Genomic DNA, 23,634 nt, shown 5'->3' with positions numbered 1-23,634 from the left:
TAACAACTTATACATTAATGAAATAAATTTCTTTGTATCTCCATTATACAATAATAACTCCACCTCTGTCTCTACTGGTAATAACCAATCTTGACCAACGTTTTCATGCAAAAAGTTCATAACTTGATAATAACAAAACCTTGTATCTTCAGATATCTTAAACTTTTCTATCAAAGGTAATAAATTATCTACCCTGCTTCAAAAACAAGCTTCAATTGCCTTAATACCCAGATGTTTGCACATCTTTAAAACTGATTTCCCATAGAAAATTGAATAAATCTATTTTGAAATAAAGGTGTTCTTCTAGACATTAAACCTCCTCCTCCAATCTCTTTATCAACCTTATTCCAAACCTCGATTTAAATGTTTCAATATCGGAGTTCACTATTAACAATCTTGAATTTCATTTAGAAATAAATAATGATCTTGCATTAACAGATTTATAAGAATTTGTTTTTCTTTCTATTTATTTATTTTTCTGCCTTTATTCATTCTAACTTCTTTCTCAATCTTTGTGCTAAATATCTTTACAGACATGCAACATGCCTGATCAAGAACATTTCCCTGTTTAAAGAATCCAGATGCCCAGTTCTCATTCCCAACTTGTCAGAGAGCAAATTCAACAATTCTGAAGGCTGAATAATGGCAAATGCTGCTAGATGCAATGGCACTGCAAACTATGGTTAATTGATTCTCCTCCTGGGGAAGGAGATAAATGAAACCTTGTGGCCTAAGTGAAAAACACAAAGTGCTGGAGAAGCTCAGCAAGTCAAACAATGTCCTTTATGTAGCAAAGGTGGAAATACATAACCAACATTTTGGGCTTGAGGCCTTCACCAAAGTATGAGAAAATGCTGGCAAGAATCCAAGCAAAAGGGTGGGGTGTGGGAGGAGGGGAGGCAAAGGCAAGAGATGATAGGTGGATGATGGGAGGGAGGGGACAGCAGCAATGAGGGGGAGGAAGGATGGTTGGGTGGGTGAGAAGGTAGGGAGGGGAGAACTAGAAAGACAGAAAAGGGAGAGGGGAAAGAAAAGGCAAGTAAGTTTAGCAGAAACCAGAGAAGTCAATGTCAATGCCTGGAGAGTGCCCAGACAGAAGATAAGGTGTTGCTCCTCCAATCTGTGGGTGGTCAAGGTGGGATAGTGCAAAAGGCTATAGACAGACATGTGAGTCTGGGAGTGTGACTCATAATTGAAATGGTGGGCTACTGGGAGGTTGTTGTGGTTGCAAACAGAGAGGAGGTGCTTGGCGAAGCGATCCCCCAATCTGCGACCGATCTATCCGATGTAGAGAACGCCACAAAGGGAGTACCGAATGCAATAAATAAGTCCTGTGGATATACAAGAGAAGTGATGCTGTTTGGGGCCCTGGACTGTGGTGAAGGAGGAGGTGTGACACCTCCTGCGGCCACAAGAGAAGATGCTGGGGTGGGGGTAAATAGATGGGGAGGGATGAGTGCATGAAGAATCAGAGAGGGAGCAGTTGCGATGGAAGGCGGAGAGGAGAGGAGAAGGAAAAATGTGTCTGGTGGTGGGATCCGGTAGGAAGTGCTGGAAATTCTGGCAGATGATGTGTTAGATGCAGAGGCTGGTGGGGTGGTGGGTGAGAATGGGGAGATTCTATGCTTGTTGCAGATGGGGCCAAGGCAGATGAGCAGGAAATTAAGCAGATGGGTGTGAAAACTGAGTTGATAGTGGTGGAGGAGAAGCCACATTTGTGAAAGAAGGCAGCATTTCATAAGATCTGGACTAGATGATGCAACAGAAATGGAGGAATTGAGAGAAGGGGATGGAATCCTTGCAGGGGACAGAGTGAGGATGTGTAGTCAAGGTAGTTGTGGGAGTGAGACGGATTATAGTATGCATTGGTGGAAAGTTTGCCTCCGGAGATGGAGACAGAGAGATCCAGGTAGAGGAGAGTGTTATTGGAGATGGGCCAGATGAGTTTGAGGTCAGGGTGGAAGTTAGACGCAAAGTGGATGAAGCTGACAAGCTCATCGCAGGTGCATGAGGTAGCCCTGATGTAGTCATCGATATACCAGAGGAAGAGATGTGGGGTCTTGTCTGTGAAGGCTTTCAGCATGGATTGCTCTACAAAGCCGACAAACAGACAGGTGTAGCTGGGACCCATGTGGGTACCTCTAACTACTTCTTTAATTTGAAGGAAGTGGGGTGAGTTAAAGGAGAAGTTAGAGTGAGGACAAGTTCTGCCAGGTGGAGGGGAGTGGGTGGGGTAGATGATGTCTTTGATCCAGGAAGAAGTGAAGAGATTTCAATCCTTCTGTGTGGGGGATGGAGGTATAAAGGGATTGAACATCCATCATGAAGATGAGGCAGTCAAGTTCAGGAAATCTGAAGTTATTGAGGGCATGTGAGGTGTCACATATGTAGGTGGGGAGGGAGTGGATCAGGGGAGAAAAGATAGAGTCAAGGTAAGAGCAAGAGAAAGCAGAAACAATGCATCTACCTGGATGGTTGGGTTTGTGCATCTTGGGTAGAAGGTAGAAACAGGCAGTATGGCGGTGGGAGTGAATGAGGTTGGTGGCCATGGAGGGGAGATGATCAGAGGTGATGAGGTTAGCGATGGTGTTGGGGACAGTGGCTTGATGTGTAGTGGTGGGGTTCTATGGGAGGGGTCTATAGGAGGAGGTGTTTGAGAGCTGTCGACTGGCCTCGGCAAGATAGAGGTCAGTGCGCCCAATCATAACTGCCCCACCCTTGTCTGCGGGTTTGATGATGAGGTTGGGAAGCCGGAGAGTGGGGGTGGGGGGGGGAGATGAGATCTGAAGGTTGCGGGATTGGGGAGGAGAGAGGGAAATGGGGATGGAGTAGGGAGAGGTGTATGAGGACGGGGTAAGAGTAGTAAGGGTGATTAAGTAAGTGGGATCCAGTAGTGAGATCAGGATTCCAGTGGCAGTCTGTGACAGGAGCCACGTGGTGCGATTCAGTTTGGGAGGCTCCAGCGTCTTCTCTTGGTCTGTCAGCTTGATTTCAAGGTGGTATATTTAGCAGTTACAACAGCATCAGGCTGAATAGATCATTTTTAACACAGCATGGTTTAAATTAAAACAAAATGGAGAAGTAAAGAAACGACAAGAACTCAACTAAACAAGCTTAAGGAAAAAGATGGAGGAGGGGCATGTGATAGTACAGATTCTATCACCAATGAGTATATGTACATATGTACAGATGGTAGTGTAGGATGACTGTGATTGGCTGAGCGTGTAGCCACACCTACTGGCAGGTCTTAAAGGATTGCTCCTAGCCAGACCAGGTCATTCTGGACTGGTCGACCTACTTGTGATATGCTCCAGTCTTTTAGTTAATAAAAGCTTTGGTTTGGATCAACAAGTCTTTGGTTCTTACGACACGCATTACAGGGCAGAGAAGTTAAGGAAGGACATTCCAAAGAGCAATCCTTGTCCGCTTAAAAAAATATAATTTCTGGTGACAAAATAAATAATGATGCAAAAAAATGGAGGGGCAGATAGATTGAAGGAAGTAGAGAGGTAGATCACTGATTATGATCCACAGTTCAACTAAATCCCAGCTGCTGTATACCCAACTCCATTTACTGCCTTTGCCCATATGCCTTGAAAGAAAATCAGAAAAGTCTGTCAAATTCATTCCACAAAACATACTTTTCTTGACTCCTGTTGGAAGGCAAAGTTGCAGATATCCACTCTCCTGTTTTATAAACAAATGCTTCCTTTTAAATGGCCTGGTTCTGAATGGGCAGTGTAAAGGGAAAGGCTCAAAAGGGATTTAAAGATTGGAATAATACATTTTAATGAGTGATGTTTAGGATCTGGGACAGCACGGTTAGCGCAATGCTGTTACAGCTGCAGCAATTGGGACCGGGGTTCGAATCTGGCGCTGTCTGTAAGGAGTTTTTACATTCTCCCCATGTCTGCATGGGTTTACTCCCAGTGCTCCGGTTTGCTCCCATTGTTCAAAACGTACTGGGGATTGTACCTCAATAGGATGTAATTGGGCAGCATGGACTTGTGGGTCTGGATGCCCTGTTAACGCATGTCAAAATTAAAATTAAATATATGTCATATCAGATACTGAGATATTAAGGAATTGATGAAGGATAGAATTAGCCTTCTAAGTTTCGACCATAGCAGAGATTTTCTCACAGAGAATGAAGCACAGAATCAGATTATAAAATTATACGCAGACATGAAAGACGTGAACTCACTGGATCGGGCAGCTAATCGAACAGCGTAGTCTAATCCACTCAGCAACTTTTCAGTAAAGGGAAGATCTGTCTGTGAGTTCTCAGAGGAAGGAAACAATTCATTCTCAGTCAGATGAATACCACTTGCTACCAGGAAACCCTGGGTGAAAGGCATTTTGGAACTGTTGGAGGCCAGGATGAGTTTGGTTGCCTCATCAATAAACTGAAGGGCTTGCTCAGCAGCACGACTGCAGGATTCTGGACCTAGAAATAACACAGTCGGAATGCATTACACAGATGCAATCCCAAATAAACACAATAACTGCACATTGCAGGAAATGTTGGAAAACTCTGCTGAGACCTGCATGCACCTCAATACTCTCTGCCTCCCCCTTATATATCATGTCAGAATAAATCTGAAAAATGTACTTTGTCCACAAGAAACTACAGCAAGGATTTACTGTCCTTGCTGAATGGGTGCTATGTAGCAGCAGAAAGAGAGAAAAATAATAGGCCCATTATTTCTTGCCCTATTTATTTATTTTGAAATGTAATTTACAGCAATATTTGCACTGCAATGCTGCTACAGAACAACATATTTTGTTACATGCTCATGACTATAAATTCTAATTCTAATCTCAGGTGTATTAGGATCCAAATTGAAGAAATTGATTCACAGCACTTTCACAATACTACATCTGAAGTATTGCATTGAATTATGGGTACCACCCTGCAGGGAAGACACTTGGTTTTGCAGGAAGTAGTGCACAGTTACACCAGAAAGTAAGAATGTCTCCATTATGGGACAAAGGGATAGAAATTTGTCCTCCATCAAATGCTAAATGGAGTCATTAAATCCTGCAGCACAGAAGCAAGTGCTTTGGTCCACCAAGTCCACAGCTACCATCTGGCATCCAGTTACATTAATTGTACAGTCAGCCCACTTTATTTCATCTACACCCATTAGATTCCTACCAGATCCTACCACACATCTACACATTAGGGAGATTTACAATGGCTAATTTACTTGCAACTCACAAATCTGAGAGAAAAAAAAACTAATTTCTAAATGGGGAAAAAATTGAAAATACGTAGGTGCCTTATAATTTTATACATCAATTGTATTTAACTCCGGAGTGTTTAAAAAGATATAATTTGATTCTTTCTGATTTGTGTTTTTGATGTATTTGTCAGAAAGGTACATTTTTACATTCAGTATGGTCTTGTGATAAGGTTAAACCTTTTTGGTCTCAGGTTAAGGATTGTTCACAGAATATTTTGAAAATAAAACTTTCTTTAAATACAAATTTTTCTTTAATTGGTGATATAAGAGGACTTTGTTTGGTATATAAATTGAATAAATTTCAAATAGCTTTTCTGAGACTGGCATTAGCAGCGGCGAGGAAATGTATAGCAAATTCGTGGAAGGATCAGATAGAACTTAGTTTACAAAATGGCATTCGGAATTAAGGTCCTGTATTCTGTTGGAAAATATAATGTATAATTTGAGGGATAAATATTATAGTTTTAGGAAGATTTGGAGCCAATATCTGGATTATTTTAACTGGAAAATTTGAAGATTTTGATCTGATGTATTGGGGTTTCCTTTTTCCATGATGTATTAATTTTTGTTTTGGTTTTCTCCTCTTTTTTCTCTTTTTCTTTTATTTAGGGGTTAATTGGGGTATGGGGAGTAGAGACAGTGGGGGGGTATATTATTATAGGGGTTAGGGGTGGTTGGAAGGTTTTTTTTGTTTGTCTGTTTGTTTGTTTGTGTTTATATATAAACCATGTTAAATTTAAGGATATATTTGTATTATTGGTGTAATCATGGTTACTTATATTTTAAATAAAATATTTAAAAAAAACATAGATGGGAAAGAACTTGGGAGTCCTCATGCAGGATCACCTGCAGGTAACTTGCATGTTGAGATGATGGTACAATCAGCTGGCATTCATTTCAAGAGGAATAGAATATAAGAGCAGGAATGTGATGATGAGGCTTTTGAAAGGCACTGGTGAGACCTCACATGGAGTATTCTGAGCAGTTATGGGTTCCTCATTTAAGAAAGGACGTGTTGACATTGGAGAGGGTTCAAGAGGTTCAGAAGGATGATTCTGGAAAAGGTTATCATATGAGGACCATTTGACAGCTCTTGACCTGTACTCATTTGAATTTAAGAGAATGGGGGGAGATTTCATTGAACCATTTTGAATGTTGAAAGGCATGGATGGAGTAGATGTAGAAAGGTTGTTTCCCATGGTGGGAGATTCAATGACAAGAGAGCACAATTTCATGATTAAAGAGCATCTACTTAGAACAGAAATGCATAGGAATTTCTTTAGACAGGTGGTGGTAAATCTGTGGAATTTGTTGGAACAGATGGTAGTGGAGGCCAAGACATTGATTGCAGAAATTGATAGGTTCTTGATTAGCCAAAGCATCAAAGGTTATGGAGAGAAGACCACACAGTGGGGATGAATGGGAAAATGGATCAAATCATGATTGAATAGTAGTGCAGACTCAATGGGTTGAATAACCTATTCCTGCTCCTATATGTTATGGTCTTATATATGAGGAATATTGGAGTACCCAGAGGAAACTCCATATAGACGTCACCCAGGTTCAGGGCTAAACACTGGAGCTGTGATGCAGTAGCTCTCCTGTCTGAGTCGCAGTACTGCCCAATTGTATAGTACAAATTCAATGGTATTTGCATTTCTGAAATGTAGTTCCATTGACCTAAAGGGCACAAAATTTAATCAAGGCAACGAAGCTGAGAATAAGATATCGGGTGGAATCTGCCTTTCCCTGTGGCATTGATTAAGGGTTTTAAAGAACAAGAATCAAAGGCAAATAAGCAAAATGAAAATGCAGGTAAACTATGTCTTAACATAATGGGCAGAAGAAAGGACCAAATGAGCTATGATGATTGGAGTTAATGGAAAAGATCATCGACGTTCAATGTAAAATGTTTCATGGATTCACAACCAACGATCACACCATGCTAGTGAAAACTAATTTCATCTCTTTGAAGATGAGTGATAGTTGAATTGAGTAAGGGAAGAAAATGAGAGTGAAATGAAATCACATCTGGAAAAAGAATGCAATGGTGAGGAAAACCAAAGAATGACAGAAGAATGGGAATGCGATCAACCATGGTTAGGCTATGATTAGCTGCTGCCAGCTGTACACACCTCCCAAGGCTGATCCTACCATTAGCCCCTTGCATTCTCCCCCTTCTTCTCTGCCTCAATCAGTCAATGAGGTTGATAGCTGTTCCAGACTATAGTTAATAAAATTGATGCACCATCAATAATCACAAAAGCCTAATAGTTCCACAACTCCAGTTTTTTTGCAATGATTTGATGGTGAGACCAAACAAGAGAGGAAAGGAGGTGTAAAGAGAATGGCAGATGTGTTAAAAATGAGACAAAAATGTGGGAGGTATTTAGGGGAAAGGTCATCAAAGAGAGTAGGCAGAAAATAAGTATGGAAGGCATCCGAGCAATACTCTTGCTTACATTGTGGAACCTGATTTATTTCAGCCTTTGTTCCCAGCAGCTTTTGGCCTTTGTCATCGACGCACCAACATTTCCGCAGTTCGAAGTTATCTAGTGGCATACTAAAATCAGAATATGGCCCAGGGTAGTGTATTACAGAGCCAAACAACAACTCCCACAATGTGCGGGGGTTCAGCAGGAAATTGGAGCTCATTTCTGAGTTGGCAATTGTTACCAAGTTATCAGCAGAAATCGAATCAAATGTTGGATATTGAGAGAGAACTGAAAAGACATGCTGTTGCCCCTTGTTGTACAGTTCCTTCACAAACTGTTCAAAACTCATGGACGCACGAGATGACTGACGGTTTCCAATTATTTCATCCAAAAATAGAAGCTCCTGGCCTGCATTATTCTGAGAGGTCCACTGCTGATAAAATTCAACAGCCTGCCGCGGCATGCCATCACATTGGATGCGACGCCAATCTCCATTTTCTTTGCATTGGGGGACATAAACTGCAGGCGTTGTGAATGAGTTTGAGCGTCTCAGTAGTATCCGAATTGTCTGAATGAACTTCTCAGCTCCTGTTAACTGGCAAGCACTGGGGCCTGGAAAGGTTAAAAAAAAACATAATACAAATTATTTTACTTGACCATAAAGTTTAGAATAAAAATGTTCAGCTTGGGCTTAAGTAGGTATCAAATAAGATTATTTTTGTTTTACCTGTAAACACAATATGAGTTTCACATGAAAATTAACATCCATATAACCTTCTCAATTACCCTGAGCTGAGCAGTTTGCTGGGACATTGTGGAGTCAAGACATAGAGGTAAGGAAAACAAGAAGAGTTTGCATTTGTATAGTGCATTTTATGATTGTTAGGAACTTCAAAACATTTCGAGGTTGCTGAATTACATTTTAAAATGTGCCTGAATGATAATCAAGGAAATGCAGTAGGATTTTTTGGATAGAATGAGTCCAAAAACAGTAATGAGATTATGACCAATTGATTTGTTTTGGTGATTTTGCAAGGGTTGCCCAGGACATCAGAGACAGCTTCTTTTAATAGCATCATGAGATCTTTTATGTCATTCTGAGAGGTGGGGGATGGGAATGCTTGCGCTTAACATGTCATTTGATATTCCACACCTCACATAATGCACCAGTTCCTCATTACTGCATCAAATTGCCACAATGAGACCTGATCTTACAATTTTATCAGTGAACACCTAAATACAATCTTACAACTTCACGGCTGATACTTATTAATTAGATAGATCTTTTTTAAAAAATTGAATTCATCAAATTTTTAAATTCACATTCACTGAATTCTTTCTTATTCTAGGTCTCTGGATTTTTATTCCAGTAATTTATCTTGTCTTCAGATTAAGGTCATAGCATGTTTCGGTCAATTCAGTAAAGAAAATTCTGCAACTCCCCTGTATCATGTTTCTCTAATTACTTTATTAAAAGGTGTATATAGATATATATTATCATGGCTTGGTAATCATTGAATGAATTCATGAATATGCCTGGAGAATTTCAATGTCTGGTTAAAGCTGGTCACAAATGGCAATGAGGAGGCATACAGGATGGAGGTAGATCAGCTCATCAGCTCATTGAATGGTGCAACTACAAAGTCCTTGCGCTCAACATCAGCAAAATCAAGGAGATGATTGTGGACTTCAGGAGGAAGTCAGGGAAAGACAACCCAACCTTCATCGAGAGCTCAGTAGTGGAGAGGGTCAAGAACTTATAATTCCTAGGTGTCAACATCGCCGAGCATCTGTCCTGGAGCCTCTTTGTTGATGCACTCACAAAGAAGGCTCGCCAGCAGCTATACTTTGTGAGGTGCCTGAGGAGATTTGGGATGTCACTGAAGACTCTCATAAACATCTACAGGTGCACCATCGAGAGCATTCTGGCCAGTTGCATTACTGCCTGGTATGGAGGCGCCAACTCTCATGACAAGAATAAACTCCAGAGGGTGTTAACTCGGCCTGTGACATCATAGGCACCAGATGTCACTCCATTGAGGGCATCTATATGAGGCACTGTCTAAATAAAGCAGCCTCTATCCTCAAAGACCCCTACAACCCAGGCTATGCCCTCTTCACTCTGCTACCATTGGGAAAAAGGAACAGGGGCCCACCCAGTGGCACAAGGACAGCCTCTTCCCTGCTGCCATCAGATTCCTGAATAACCAATGTACCAAAGACACTGCCTTATTTTTCGTGCCCTATTATTTTTACTTTTTTATAGTAATGATGTAAGATGCCTATAATATGAATGTTTGCTCTATCATCCTGTTGCAAAACACTGAATTTTATAACTTGTTCATGACAATAAATTCTGATTCTGAAACTCAAAAAATATTCTATGGTGCAGGTGAAGCCGTTAAATTTGTGGTTGGTTAATATTAGACTTCCTTTCACCCCTTTTGCTTGGCATATTTCAAACCATAACAAGTCACTGTACTAAAACAAAACATCCCCTCTTCTCTCCTCGTTCATGTGACAACTATCCTAAATCTATGCCGTTGGTTATCAATCTGCCAGCACATGGAACTCATTGCATCAAAGACCCCAGTAATTTTGAACATCTGTTTTAACTCTCATGAATCACCAATTTTTCTCTCCTTTTCCAAGGAGAATAGTCCCAACTTCTCTGGATCTGTCCAAAGTGAATTTATCAATGTGGTAAATGATTCAAGAGTTCATAATGCAGACAACAGGTGCTAAAAACATGTTGTAGGAAATGAGATCAGCACCAATGGTTCTAGATTTATTGAATACATTACAGTCTTCTCTCCAATGCCCATATTCTTGATTCATTACCAGTCTTTTGATCGAATCAACCTAGAAATTGCATCATCACCATGTCTGCTTTACTTTGCAGATGACTCAAAAATTGTGAATTGAAAGGAAAGTTGTCAAATGATGCACCAGAATACATATCAGTTGGAAATAAGGGTAGAGGAAATGGCAGGTGGAAGTTAATCCATGTTCCAAATCTGTGGAAGTATGAGGTGTTCACTTTGGAAGGTCCAGTGGAAGAGGTATGAAATGAATGGCAGGAGACTTGGGAGCATTGCTGTACTGAGAGGTTTTGGGGTGCAAGTCCAGAGCTAGAAAATGGCAACACAAGTGGATACGATGATAAAGAAGCCATGTGGCATGCTTGCAACTATTTAAACCTTTAAGAAAACCAGTTAGAGGTATATAAAATGATGAGAGGTAGAGATAGGGTAAACAGTCAAACACTTTTTCCCAGGGTAGAAATGTCAATACCAGATGGCATGGCTTTAAGGTGAGAGGTGGAAAGTTTAAAAGAGATTTACAAGTGAAGTTTTATACACTCAGAGTGTTAGGGGCCTGGAATGTGCTGCCAGTGGAAGTGGAAATGATAGCAAAGAGGCATTTAGGTGGGAAGGAGAGAGATTCAGATCATACACAGGCAGATAGATTAGTTTAATTTGGTATCATGGTCAGCCTAGATATGATGGGCCTGTTCCTGTATTCTACTGTTCTATGCTTCTATATCCCAAAACAGAATGGATATGCTCAAGATTGAACAATAAATTAAGCAGATGAATGTGTCTAATTGAATATGACTATCAGAAAAGGAGATGATGGAACCTATCAAGAAGGTGAGTTGTAATTAACAATATGTTTGAGTTAAATGCTATGTTTTTATTCCTGTTTCTAAGTATAATGAGGGGATTGATAGGGTAAATGCAAACAAGTTTTTTCCCCTGAAGTTGGGTGAGAGAAGATCCAAATGATATGAGCTAAGGGTGAAAGGTAAAATGTTTAAGGGGAATATTAGGAGGAACTTCTTCACTCAGAAGGTGGTGAGAGTGTGGAATGAGCTGACAGCAGAAGTGGTGAATGCAAGTTCAATTTAAACATTTAAGAGAAAATTGGATAGGTTCATGGATGGGAGCAGAATGGAGGACTATGGACTGGATGCAGTTCAATGGGACCAGGTGGAATAAATAGTTTGGCATGAACTAGATGGACTGAAGGGCCTGGTACTGTGCTGCAGTGTTCTATGGTTCCATGGCATGGTATGTGTCATTTTTATTTTAAGTTAATCGTATGTTCATTGTAAAACTAATGTGATTTTCAATTTATTAATTTCACATTAAACTACAGAATCTGAAAGTGAATATTGCTTCACCTTTAGTAAGGGCATATTCTAACAAAAGACCAACATGTCAACTCCATAGTCCTGAACCCATCTCAAAGGTAACCACTTAAATTGAATGTGAACTCAGTACAGAGACAAATTATAGAAAAGCCATAAAAGGAACAGAACTTACACTTGATGCCTCCTCCAAATGTATCTCCTATTCCAGGTATCTTTCTACCCTGCAAATCCACACAGAAGCAATTCATCCCATCGCATTGGATTGGCTGGAAACTACCATCTGCTGCACATGAAGGAACAAAGACATCGGATCCAGCAGGCTGCTGTCCTTTCAAGAGTATGGAACTTTTCTGTTGTTGCTCACACATGGTGGGACATTTTGGCCGTAGACCTTGAATTCTTGTGTTTGGAACCTCCAATCTTTGACTGTCCACACACCAGCAGTCAGACCCTTGACATTGGACTTTCTCATACTGCCCATCTCTAGTGCACCTCGGAACAAACAGTTCTGTGGTTTGACGGTCACAGATGCCTATCCTGGCACTTCTCAAAACTAACCGGATGATTTCGGCTAAGCTGCCATCATTTGTATCAAAAAAACTGATAATTTCGTGCAATGTTCTGAGGACATCACGTTGCTCAAAAAGTGATGTGATAAGCTTTATAGTGTTCTGGTTCACTTGTAAATTAACTGCTCGTCCAAAGTTGTCCACTATTGTTTGATTCAAGTTGAAAGTGTCCCTGGAGAATTCTGGTATTCCTTTTGAGAAGTAAGAGTCTTCAATGGGTGAAAACAATTTGGCAAGTTCCACAAAGTTTCCTCCACTGTACATTCCTGTTAAGCCAATCTTCTGGAAGAACTGACTGAAATTAAAAGTTCCCATGCTCCCAAGACCTCTTGTGAAATTGAATAGTCCCACATTTTTCAAAAATTTGCCTCCAAACAGATTTTCAACAAAGAATTTGGAGGTTGCATAAAACTGAAGAGCAGTGAGTGCATTCTCTTTAGATAGAAACATTTCTTGAACAAATTCACTCAGTATCACTTCTAGATCAACATGGCCAGTATTGAATTCTGCACCTTGGAGGATGGAAGCCAGTGATTGAGATTTTATTAGCAACTCCTTCAGATCTGGGTTGCAGTGGTTGAGAGACTTGCCAATTTTTTCTAGCACTTGTGGTAGAGATGCAGGCACAGTAAAAATATTGTTTTGACTGAAATGACCAACTGGTCCATAAAAAAGCCTTGACAACATACGTTTCCTTTCAGATTCACAGTCACTTTCAGGATTCCCTGAAATATAAAGAGATTAATAAGAGAAATATAACATTAGCAACTGAAATAGGCTATGCAACTTGCCTCATGATTCCATTACATTCTGCTAGATCAGGCCTCTCAACTCCAATTACCCACTTCATATCCTTTAATAGCCTTACGTGTACTTATATGGTAAATCCATCTTACCTAAACTTATGTAAACTCTAGTTGAACCACCTCCATAGCCTATCGAAGAAGATAATTCTAAATAGAGGGATCCTGATTTTGATTTTGACTGGCTTAATTCTAGCATATCCCACCAATCATTTCCTAATCCAAACTAACCAATAAAACAATTTTGGCAAATTTTAGCTGCAATTGCTGCAACACACACATCAAACCAATCAATTATAATTTTGCACTTGTTCACATATAGAAATATATTGCCACAGAACTTGATACCAGATCTCACCTCTGCTCCACAATTAACAGTTTTCCTCTCCCAGAAATGCCAATGTCATCTGGCCAGTCTGAGCCTCAATGCCCTAGTGGCAGAAGGATCTTTGACAATGTTACACCATCATGTTAGAGAGTGGGGTGTGAAGAACAAGTTGAAGCATGAAACATTTAAAAAATGTTTTTTTGACAATTTACAAAGTTATGCACCCACTCTTTGTGTCAACTGACATACCTGTCATGGACTATTAATACTTAAGACATAGGATGTAAACGAGATTCTGGGATCTCATGCAGCACAGAAAAGTGCTGGAAAAACTCAGCAAGTCTCGCAGCATCTATGAGCAGTAAAAGGCAGCCTATGTTTAAGGCCTGAGTGCTGAAAATCAGGCAGATTCCTGAATAAAAAGGTGATAGAATGAGGGAAGGGGAAGGAACACAGGCTAACAGGTGGATACAGGTGGGAAGGTAGAAGAGAAAGCAGCTGAAAAGGGGAGAAAGCAGGGGACTAAGAAAGATAGTTCTCTGATTGGAGAAGGAAAGGGGTGGGAAGCTGGAGGAAGTGAGGCATAAGAATAAGGGAAGAGAGATACTGAGGGAGGGGGTTAATGGAAATTTGATATTGATGCTGTCTGGTTGAACACTATCAAAGCTCATAAGATGTTGGCATGGCAGTTAAAGAAAGAACACTTATCTAGGACTATAATAGCAATGAAAGATAAGAATGGTCAGATGGTTTATAAATCAAAGTAAATAAATGAACATTTTAGAGAGTTTTATGAGAAATGATGTCTGAGTTAAAACAAGATGAAAGTAAAATTGAGCAATATTTGCAACAAATCCAATTAACAAATTTGTGTGAAGAAGAGAATAAAGAATTATCTAATTATTTTGCAAAAGATGAGATATATGATGCTTTGAAAACATTGCAAAATAATAAAGTGCCAGGAGAAGATGGTTTCCCAGTGGAATTTTATAAGGAATTTAAAGAATTGTTGGTATCAATTTTTAAAGAGATATTAGATCAAATGAGAGATGTAAATGATGTACCAGCATCTTTTAAGATGGCATTGATAACAGTAATACCAAAAAAAGGGAAAGATCCATTACAAGCAGTTTCATATACACCAATATCTTTTTTAAACGTAGATTATAAAATTGTATCAAAATTCTGGGCCAATCAATGGGTTACAATACTTCCAAAATTAATTAATATGGATTAGATGGGGTTTATTAATATAGTGAGATTTTTAAGTTTGATAAACATAGCTCAAAAACGGTAGCAGTTAATTTAGATGCAGAAAAAGTGTTTGATAGATTAGAATGTGATTTTTTTATTCAAGGTGATATACAAGTTTGGATTCCCTGAGATATTTATTAAAGGGATAAATGAATTGTACAATGAACCAAAGGTGAAGGTAGTGGTAAATGGTCAAATGTCAAGTTTAATTAGCTTAGAAAGGTCTTCTAGGAAGGGTTTCCCACTCTCACCATTCCTATTTGTATGGGCAATAGAACTATTAGCTGAAGTGATTCAAAAAGATGAGGAAATTATTGATTTTGAGATAGGAGACAAAGATCATAAAATTAGTCTTTCTGCAAATGATGTTATAGTATATTTGGCTAAACCAGAAATCTCATTGAATAAATTAAGTAAAATATGGATATGGATTAGTATCAGGATACAAGGTTAATGTGGATAAAAGTGAAACGATGCAGATGGTTAATACAAACTATACACAATGTAAAAAGAGTAAAATTTAAATGGTAAAATGCTGTGGGAAATATTTGGGGATAATGTTAAGTAAACAATTGAATAATTTGTATAAATTGAACTATTTACCACTTTTAAAAAGATGGAAGGAATTACCAATAACATTAATAGGGTGTGTGAATTTTGTCAAAATGAATATTTTTCATAGAATTCAATGCTTATTTCAAACAATACCAATTCAGGTGCCTGAAATGTTTTTTTAGATGATTAAATAAGAGTATTAGAGAGTTCTATGGAGAGGAAAATCACCAAGGATAAGTATGGAAAAGTTAACATGGAAAAAAGATCAAGGAGGTTTGAGACAACTAAATTTAAAAAATTACCCTAAGGCAGGTCAATTGGGATTTTTGTCCTCCTGGTATCAAAGAGGGGAAAAGGTATACATTGAGATGAATAATCTAGGTGAAGAAAGTCCAGAGCAAATATCAATGGAATTATGAAATTTTTAAAGGTAGGAAAGAAATACAATTTTTAAAACATTTGTTTTGAATATGGAACGGGAAAAATGTAGAAAGAGGTATAAGAAATTGTCAGTTGGCTCAATTAACTTTAAGACAAAATCAACTTCTTCCATTTACAATGAATAATTCTTTATTTGGTATTTGGTATGAAAAAAAGTACACAGAAAATTTGAGATTGTTTTAGAGGTACAATTTTATGACATTTGATCTATTAAAGGAGAAATATGGGTTACCACAAAATACAACATTTGCACATCTGACTCCTGGAGCAGAGTCAATTTGCATATATTATAACAGATACCTTTATTACTAGAAGGTTCATAACTACCATGTATAATAAACTACAAGAAACAATGGAAAAAGAAAGATCTGTATAAAACTAAATTGAAATGGGAACAGGACTTTAATATACAAATTCAAGAGGAAATATGGATGAAACTACATAGAGACAATGTAACTAATACAATTAATATCAGGTTTCAAATGGTTCAATATAATTTTTTACATCAAATGTACTATACACCATATAAATTGAATAAAATGAACCCAAATTTCTCTACTCAATGATTTAGATGTAAAAAAGAGGTTGGTAATTTCTTGGATTCAATATGGCTGTGTAAAAAGGTCAAAGAATTTTGGAAAGAATTATGTGCTGTGTTAGAGAAGATATTAAAAGTAAAGATTAAAATAGATCTAAGAATCTTTTTGTTGGGTAATATATATGATAAAGATATTAAGTTGGAGTTAGACAAAAGGAAAAAAGATTTTTGAGTTTAGCAATAGCAGTAGCGAGAAAAAGTGTAGATATAACATGGAAAATGGAAAGTAATGTAAAAATAGAAGAATGGCTTTATAAAATAAAACATTGTCTCCCATTAGAAAAAAATACTCATAATATGAGAGATGAATATTACAGCTTTTGTCATATTTGGGAGCCTTATATGAGATTTATGGATATAGATTAATCCAGACCTTCTAATCAAACTCCCCCTTGAAAATATGGTATTTGGAACATCAATAAATAAATAAATAGATAGATAGATAGATAGATAGATTGATAGATTGATAGATTGAGAGAGAGATATATATGGTTTTATTAACGTAATTACAAGTATTACTATCAATGTGTTCTTTCTTTTTTTCTATCTTTTTCTAACTGTAAAGGTTAGAGAAGGTGGGAAGTATGGGGATAAATTGAAAATTATTTAATATCTATTGTGTAATAACAATGCAAGCTCATTTGAAATTATGTAAATAAAATTTTCAAAAAAAAAATTGTTGAGATGGAATATAAGCTGTTGTTCCTCCAATTTGTGGATGACTTCAACCTGGCAGTACTGAGGCAATGGACAGACATGTGAGTGTGGCAGTGGGGTGTGGAAGTGAAGTGACTGGCAACTGGGAAGCCATTGGTTTTACTGGTACAATCAGATGACAAAGAAACTTGAGCTTAAACTTGCTACTGCAGTGGACAGAGGGAAGATACTCAACGAAACGATCTACCCATCTGCGCCCAGTCTCCCTGATAATCGAGAGCACCGGATGCAGTAAATGATCCCTACAGATTCATAGGTGAAGTCTTGCTTCTCTTGGAAAGACTGTTTGGGGCCCCAAAAAGTGGTTTGGGAGGAAGTGAAGTGCAATTTTAGCATTTTTTGTGGTCTCAGGGTAGGTTCCAAGGGAGTGATTGGTGAGAAGGAATGAGTGAACGAAAGAGTCTTTGAGGGAGTGGTCCCTATGGAAAGTAGTAAGGGTGGAGATAGGATCTTTTAACTGCATGAAGCAGGTTTTCCTTATTTAAATTGCAAGATTAAAGTTCTAATTTACACTATAATTTAAACCTGCTGCCTTCTTTAATGTGAATACATGTTGTGGAGGTTTTGAGGCTTGAGGGATTATTTTCTCCTTTATATGAGATTTGTGTTCATTAGATTGGAACAAGGACAATGTGTCATTATTGAAGAGCTGTCATGGAGGAAAAGATGAACCTCTGCAAAGTGAAACTTTTCTAGGAAATGAGACATGTTGACAAGGTACATAAAGAAATAGGTGGCGCGGAAAAGAAAAACTGAAATGGTTTTCAACTATTTTCAAAGTCTCTTGTGCGGCTCTTGAACTATTTTGACTCAGAGGGAAGTTTATTAGTGAACCACAGATGAGAATTGAATTAGTCCATGGCAGTTGTACCAGCTGTAACTGGCATACAGCTGCAAGGCCAGATACAAAATGCATCTGGTCTCACTGCTCAGTAAGTAGTGGAACTCCAGTGGACTCAGTCATAAGAGTGAATTAAAAATAGCAGCAGATACTCACCACAGTTAGGTTTTCTACCCTGCTGCCTTGTTCCAAGAAGTTCCTTTCCATTGGAATCTGTGCACCAGCACTGACCCCCTTGCTGACACTGGATGGGCAAGTAGTTCCCATTGTCATCACAGGATGGAGTGAAAACATCGCCAAATGAAGAAGCTGTAAACCTCTCAATCTCACATCTTGTTGGGCCTGTAACAAAGGGTTAAACCCCATATCTGAAGTTAAATTCAAGTATTATTACAAGTTTCCATCTTGATGCCTCAAATTGTCTTTCTCGGTTGAGGCATTGAAGCATTGAGGTACATGTTCTTTAGCTGTATAGAACTTTGGTGAGGCCATATTTGGAATATGATGTGGATTTCTGGTTGCTGCATTGCAGGAAGGATGTGGAGGCTTTGGAAAGGGTGTAGACAAGGTTCACCATGAATCTGCCTGAATTAGAGAGTATTAACTATAAGGAGAGGTTGGACAAGCTTGGATTGTTTTATCAGGAGCCTTGGAGGCTGAGGGATAAACTGATTGATGTATATAAAATTATAAGACCATAAGAGAAGGCCACAAGACATAGGTGGAGAAATAGGCTCTTCAGCCCATTGAGCCTGCCCCACCATTCAATCATGAGCTAGTCCATTTTTCCACTCAGCCCCAATGCCTGGCATTCTCCCTATAATCTTTGATGCCCTGGCTAATCAAGAACCTATCAATGTCTGCCTTAAATACACCCAATGACATGATATCCACAACTGCCTGTGGTGCCAAATTACAGAGATTTACCACCCTTTGGTTTAAGAAGTTCCTCTGTATCTCTGTTCTAAGAGAATGCCCTTCAATCCTGAAGTTATGCCCTCTTGTCCCAGACTCTCCCACTATGGGAAACAACCTTTCTACATCTACTTTGTACATGCCTTTCAACAGGATCAAGGCCTTTGTGTTTAAAACTATGGAATTAGTGCCTGTTTCCCCATTAAGCACCCTTACAGAGTTCTCATCGTCCAGTTCAACACTGAAAACTATTGCTGACATATCTGGCTCTCTAAAAATTAGAAGTTTCAATTTAATGTCAATGCCACTTGGTCTGACCACCTAACATATACCCAGAACAAACTAATTTGAAAGCCAAAGGACTTAATAACCATTCATTTCTTCATAACTGTCCTACAATTGAATTATATATTACATATGATACCCAGATTTACTAGAGCAACTCATCTACACTGCTTTGTGAAATCTCTCTTCCTGGAAAGGGCATGAGCAGCAATTCCATTGGAATGGAAGAAAGAGAGTGATCATGTGTGCTTGTGTGCATGTGCGTGTGAATGTTGGTATCAAAGTTGGAAAGTAATACTATGTCAACACGGCTCTGTGAGCCAGCACTGACCATTGAACAAGAGGATACGATGTTTGGCATTGCCTGACATCCTGTGAAAGGAGAAGTTGGCTGAATTTCAAGAGCACAAATAGGCAGCCTTAACAAAGAGAAACAAACGCAGGCCATCTTGCCTATCAAGCTTGCTTCACCATTCAACAAGATCATGTCATGGCTGATCTGGCCATGCACTCAACTCCTTTTATTCATCTTCTCCCCATAACCCTTAATTTCCATGCATCTATCTTGTCTTAAATATATTTATTAAGGCAATCTCTATTATTTTCCCTTGGGTAGAGATTCCATAGATTCACTAGCTCTGGGAGAAGCAGTTCCTCCACATTTTTGTCTTAAATCTACTTCCCTGAATCTTGAGGCTGTTGTCCCCAAGTGTTAATCTCCCCTACAGTGGAAAAATCTTCCTGCTATCTTACCTATTTCTTTCATAATTTGACATGTTTCTACAAGATCCCTTTTCATTCTTCTAAACTGCAGCCAGTAGAGTCCCAGGTGACTTAACCTCTCCTTATGAGCTAACCCAGTCATCTCTGGAATCAACCTGGTCGTATCAAAAGAATTCTCTCCCTGATAAGAAAAACAGATGTGCTTTGTTTACCCAATCCTTGAATAAATAACAACTTTAATGAATGACTTCAGAATTAAGAGGTTCCTGGACAGGGAAAGGACAGAGTAAACCTTCAGAAGATTGGAACAAAAATCATATTAAAAAGACAGCAGTATAGTGAACACGGAGGAAATTTCTTTAAGATTACAAAAGCATCTAGATCAGTGGTTTTCAAACTGTTCCCCTAAACTCACATTCCATCTAATGCAATCCCTATGTGATTATTAAAGGATTGCTTAAGGTGGTATGTGAGTGGAAAGAAAAAGTTTGAAATCACTGTTTTAATCTTACCTAATTGACTCGTCATGTGCACGGTTTCATAATTCCAAAGGAGATGGGTTGAAGACAATTTTTCTCAAGCAAAATATTTCAGTAACAATTGGGTCTAGAGCAGAGATTCTCAACCTTCCCTTCCCACTCACATCTCACCTTAAGCAATCCCTTACTAATCACAGAACACTTATGGTATAGGGTGGGATGTGAGTTTAGGGGGGTCAATTTGAAAACCACTGATCTAGATTAACTGTGAAAGCATGTGAAGGAATGACAGATGGAACAACTCAAACAAATGCGAGGGGTTGCATTTTGGTAGGTTGAAACAGGATGAGACTTACATAGTGAATTGTAAAGCCTCGGTGAGTGTTGTAGAACAGAAAGAATTTCGGGTACATGTACATGGTTCCATGAAGCATTTAAGTGAAACAGCTTGAAAGGTCTTCATCACTCAGAAAACTGACTGGGGACGTCACATTACTATTGTACAAGATTTTGGTGAGATGGCAGTTGGAATATTGTGCATAATTCTAGCCACCCATCTATAGGAAAGGTCATTAAACTTGAAGGAGTGGAGAAAAGATTCATGAAAATATTATCATGAGTGGTATTCTGAGTTAAAATGGGAGGCTTGGATAGGCTGGGACTTTTCTCCTTGGTGTATAGGAGAATTATAAAGATTTATAAAAACATGAGGGACATTGATAAGGTAAATGATCAGTCTTTTTCCCAGGGTTGTGAAATCTAAAATTAGAATGCAAGGTGAGAAGGATAAGATTTAAAAGAGACCTGTGGGGGGAGGGCAGGGGGGGCACAAGTTTCACACAGAGAATGATAAGCATATTGAAGAAACAACCAGAGGAAATGGCAGTGGCAGGTACAATGACAACATTTAAGAGTCATTTAGACATGGATAGGAAAGGTTCATCAGAATATTGGCCAAATGCAGGGAAGTGGGAGTAGCTTGGGTGGACAACCTGGTTGCCATAGACAAGTTGATCCAAAGGCTCCATTTCAGTGCATGAAACATGTTGACTCGATGACATGATTAGAGATTACATGGATTAATTTTTCACTGGTAGAGCAAAGATCAGTAAGCATAACAGCAGCTCCAAACTTGATGTAAGTTGTGGCATTTCATCATGTCTATGTCTGATAGAGAATGGACTGAATTGATCAAAGCTCATTTAATCCACTCCAAGGCCAATCCAATATATCTTTTTACCATGAGGACTCACATCTAAACCTGCCAGTAATCAGCAATTGCACGGCAAGAAATCGCCTTCTCAGGATTCGATAAATCCTAGTCTCTGTAAATGTGTGTCCAACCTGTGGCCCAGTGAAGATACTGTCATAGATTTCATCTAAAAGTAACTCCAGACCTGCAAATGAAAGGAGCAGTCATCAAGGTTGGCAGTTAGATTTCAACGTATTCAATGTACTAGAGTGTCTGCGTATCAGGCACTCAACTGGACTGAAGCACTCATGTAACTAAGTATCACTGCCCATTAACTAGGTCACATTTAGTTTGTGGAATTGAAATTTTAAAAATCAGAGCAACCTTTAGTTTTAGCTATTAGGTTTAGAGATAAAGAACTGCCTGCGGTCTTTATTAAAATCAATTTTAAAAACCTTTCAGATCTGCAAATCAAAAAACAGGAAGTGATGGAAATAGTCAGCAGATCAGACCACATCTGTGAGAAGAGAAATGGAGTCAACAATCATCCAGAACTGTAACTGATGGAGGAAAAGTGGGCTAACCTTGGGGCTGAGTTGCATTATCAGGACAACGAGGTCTTCTATACAGCATTGATATTGTCTTTATAGCAGTATGGATGATTTTCAAATAAATAGATGGAGGATAGCATGTCTACTTGTCTCGTGAATGCAGACAACAGGAACAGTTACTGATGAACCACAATAAAAAAAATAACTAGAATAAATTGTAATGCTCAGGAATTGGTAAGTTAACATCTGTACGCTGGTCAAGAGAAAGATCATCTATGATATGGTACCTTAAATATGGATATGTTACTTGTAACTATATTTATGGTAATAATAATCATATGGAATTTTGCATCTTAGGTCGTTTTATTGCAAATCTTCGAATAAAATTGGTGAAGAAAGGGACTTCTCAAATGGTTCCTCTCGGTAACACTTGCATGACTGAAACATTTTTGGAAAACAATTCAACATGCATCTGGAGAAGTGCTGGAGAGATTTGATGTGGAATCATTTCTGAAAAAAGGGACTGTCTTTTTGACCTCAAGTTCCTTTCTTGTTCACTTCAATTATGTGGAATGCACAGCCCACATTCAAGTCAACCTAGTTTGTGCAGTGTTTATGGTCCCTGCAAATCACTCCCAATCTGGATACCAGATCTCAATTTTTTTCAGCATGTCTTTTTACATCTTTCTTCCTCCCACTGGTCAAGTTCCATTTTGAAATTATCTAGACTAGTAGCTGTGTTATCTTCAACAATATCACGTGATGGTAAGAAGCTCATCTTAACCAGTCTGACTAAAGAAGAGTGTAGTCTTCACTGAAGAAACCAATTCTTTTTAATTCTACTGCCTTAGAAATAACTATGCAAATCTATTTGACTTTTAACTCAGTTTTGTATTCCTATTGCTGGTTTTCTTTTTTACAACTGCAAGGTTAGTTAAGAAGGTGTATGTTAAGTGGGCGGTCTTCACTAGTCAGGGGGAATGTTTACGAGCCATCAGGTAATGTTGCAGCTCTGTAAAACTCTGGTGAGACCACTACATGTACTGTATTCTATTCTGGTCACTTCATTATAGAAAGAAGATGCAGAAGAGATTTACCTGGTATATAAGATTATGAGAGGCACAAATAGGGTGGACAGCCAGCATCTTTTATCTGGGGCGGCAATGGCCAATACCAAAGGACATTAAGGTGAGTGGAAGAAAGTTTAAGGGAGATGTCAGAGGTGGCGTTTTTACATATAGAGTGATGGGTGCCTGGAATGCATTGCTGGGGGTGATGGTAGAGGGTGATACATTAGGGACATTCAAATAGGCAGATGTATGTAAGAAAATTGGAGGGCAATGAGGGAGGGAAAGGTTAGATTGATGTGGTTTAGGTTTATATAGGTCAGCACAACATCAAGGCCTGAAGGGACCATTCTGTGCTTTAATGTTCTTTATTTTAACTGCTCATGTTATTCCACTTCCATATCACAAGGACCCCGATTTGTACCTCCATAACATTATCCAACTTGGCTCCACCTCATTCACCACCACCGAAATTTCTT

General features: G+C 38.8%; 1 protein-coding gene across 1 annotated transcript in view; it reads right to left on the bottom strand.

Annotated features, from left to right (window-relative positions):
• Nucleotides 1-23,634, bottom strand: part of tg (thyroglobulin) — a 344,749-nt gene that overhangs the window by 291,092 nt on the left and 30,023 nt on the right. Inside the window, exons 7-11 of the mRNA XM_069915700.1 lie at nucleotides 21,599-21,742; nucleotides 18,090-18,285; nucleotides 12,010-13,118; nucleotides 7,709-8,293; nucleotides 4,205-4,447 (exon numbers count right to left, since the gene is read on the bottom strand). Of these exons, the coding sequence (XP_069771801.1) occupies nucleotides 4,205-4,447; nucleotides 7,709-8,293; nucleotides 12,010-13,118; nucleotides 18,090-18,285; nucleotides 21,599-21,742 (2,277 nt within the window). The remainder of the gene's footprint in view (nucleotides 1-4,204; nucleotides 4,448-7,708; nucleotides 8,294-12,009; nucleotides 13,119-18,089; nucleotides 18,286-21,598; nucleotides 21,743-23,634) is intronic.

The sequence above is a fragment of the Narcine bancroftii genome, chromosome 2, assembly GCF_036971445.1.
Source record: "Narcine bancroftii isolate sNarBan1 chromosome 2, sNarBan1.hap1, whole genome shotgun sequence".
Taxonomy (NCBI): Eukaryota; Metazoa; Chordata; class Chondrichthyes; order Torpediniformes; family Narcinidae; genus Narcine; species Narcine bancroftii.
This window is presented reverse-complemented; position numbering and strand designations above follow the sequence as displayed.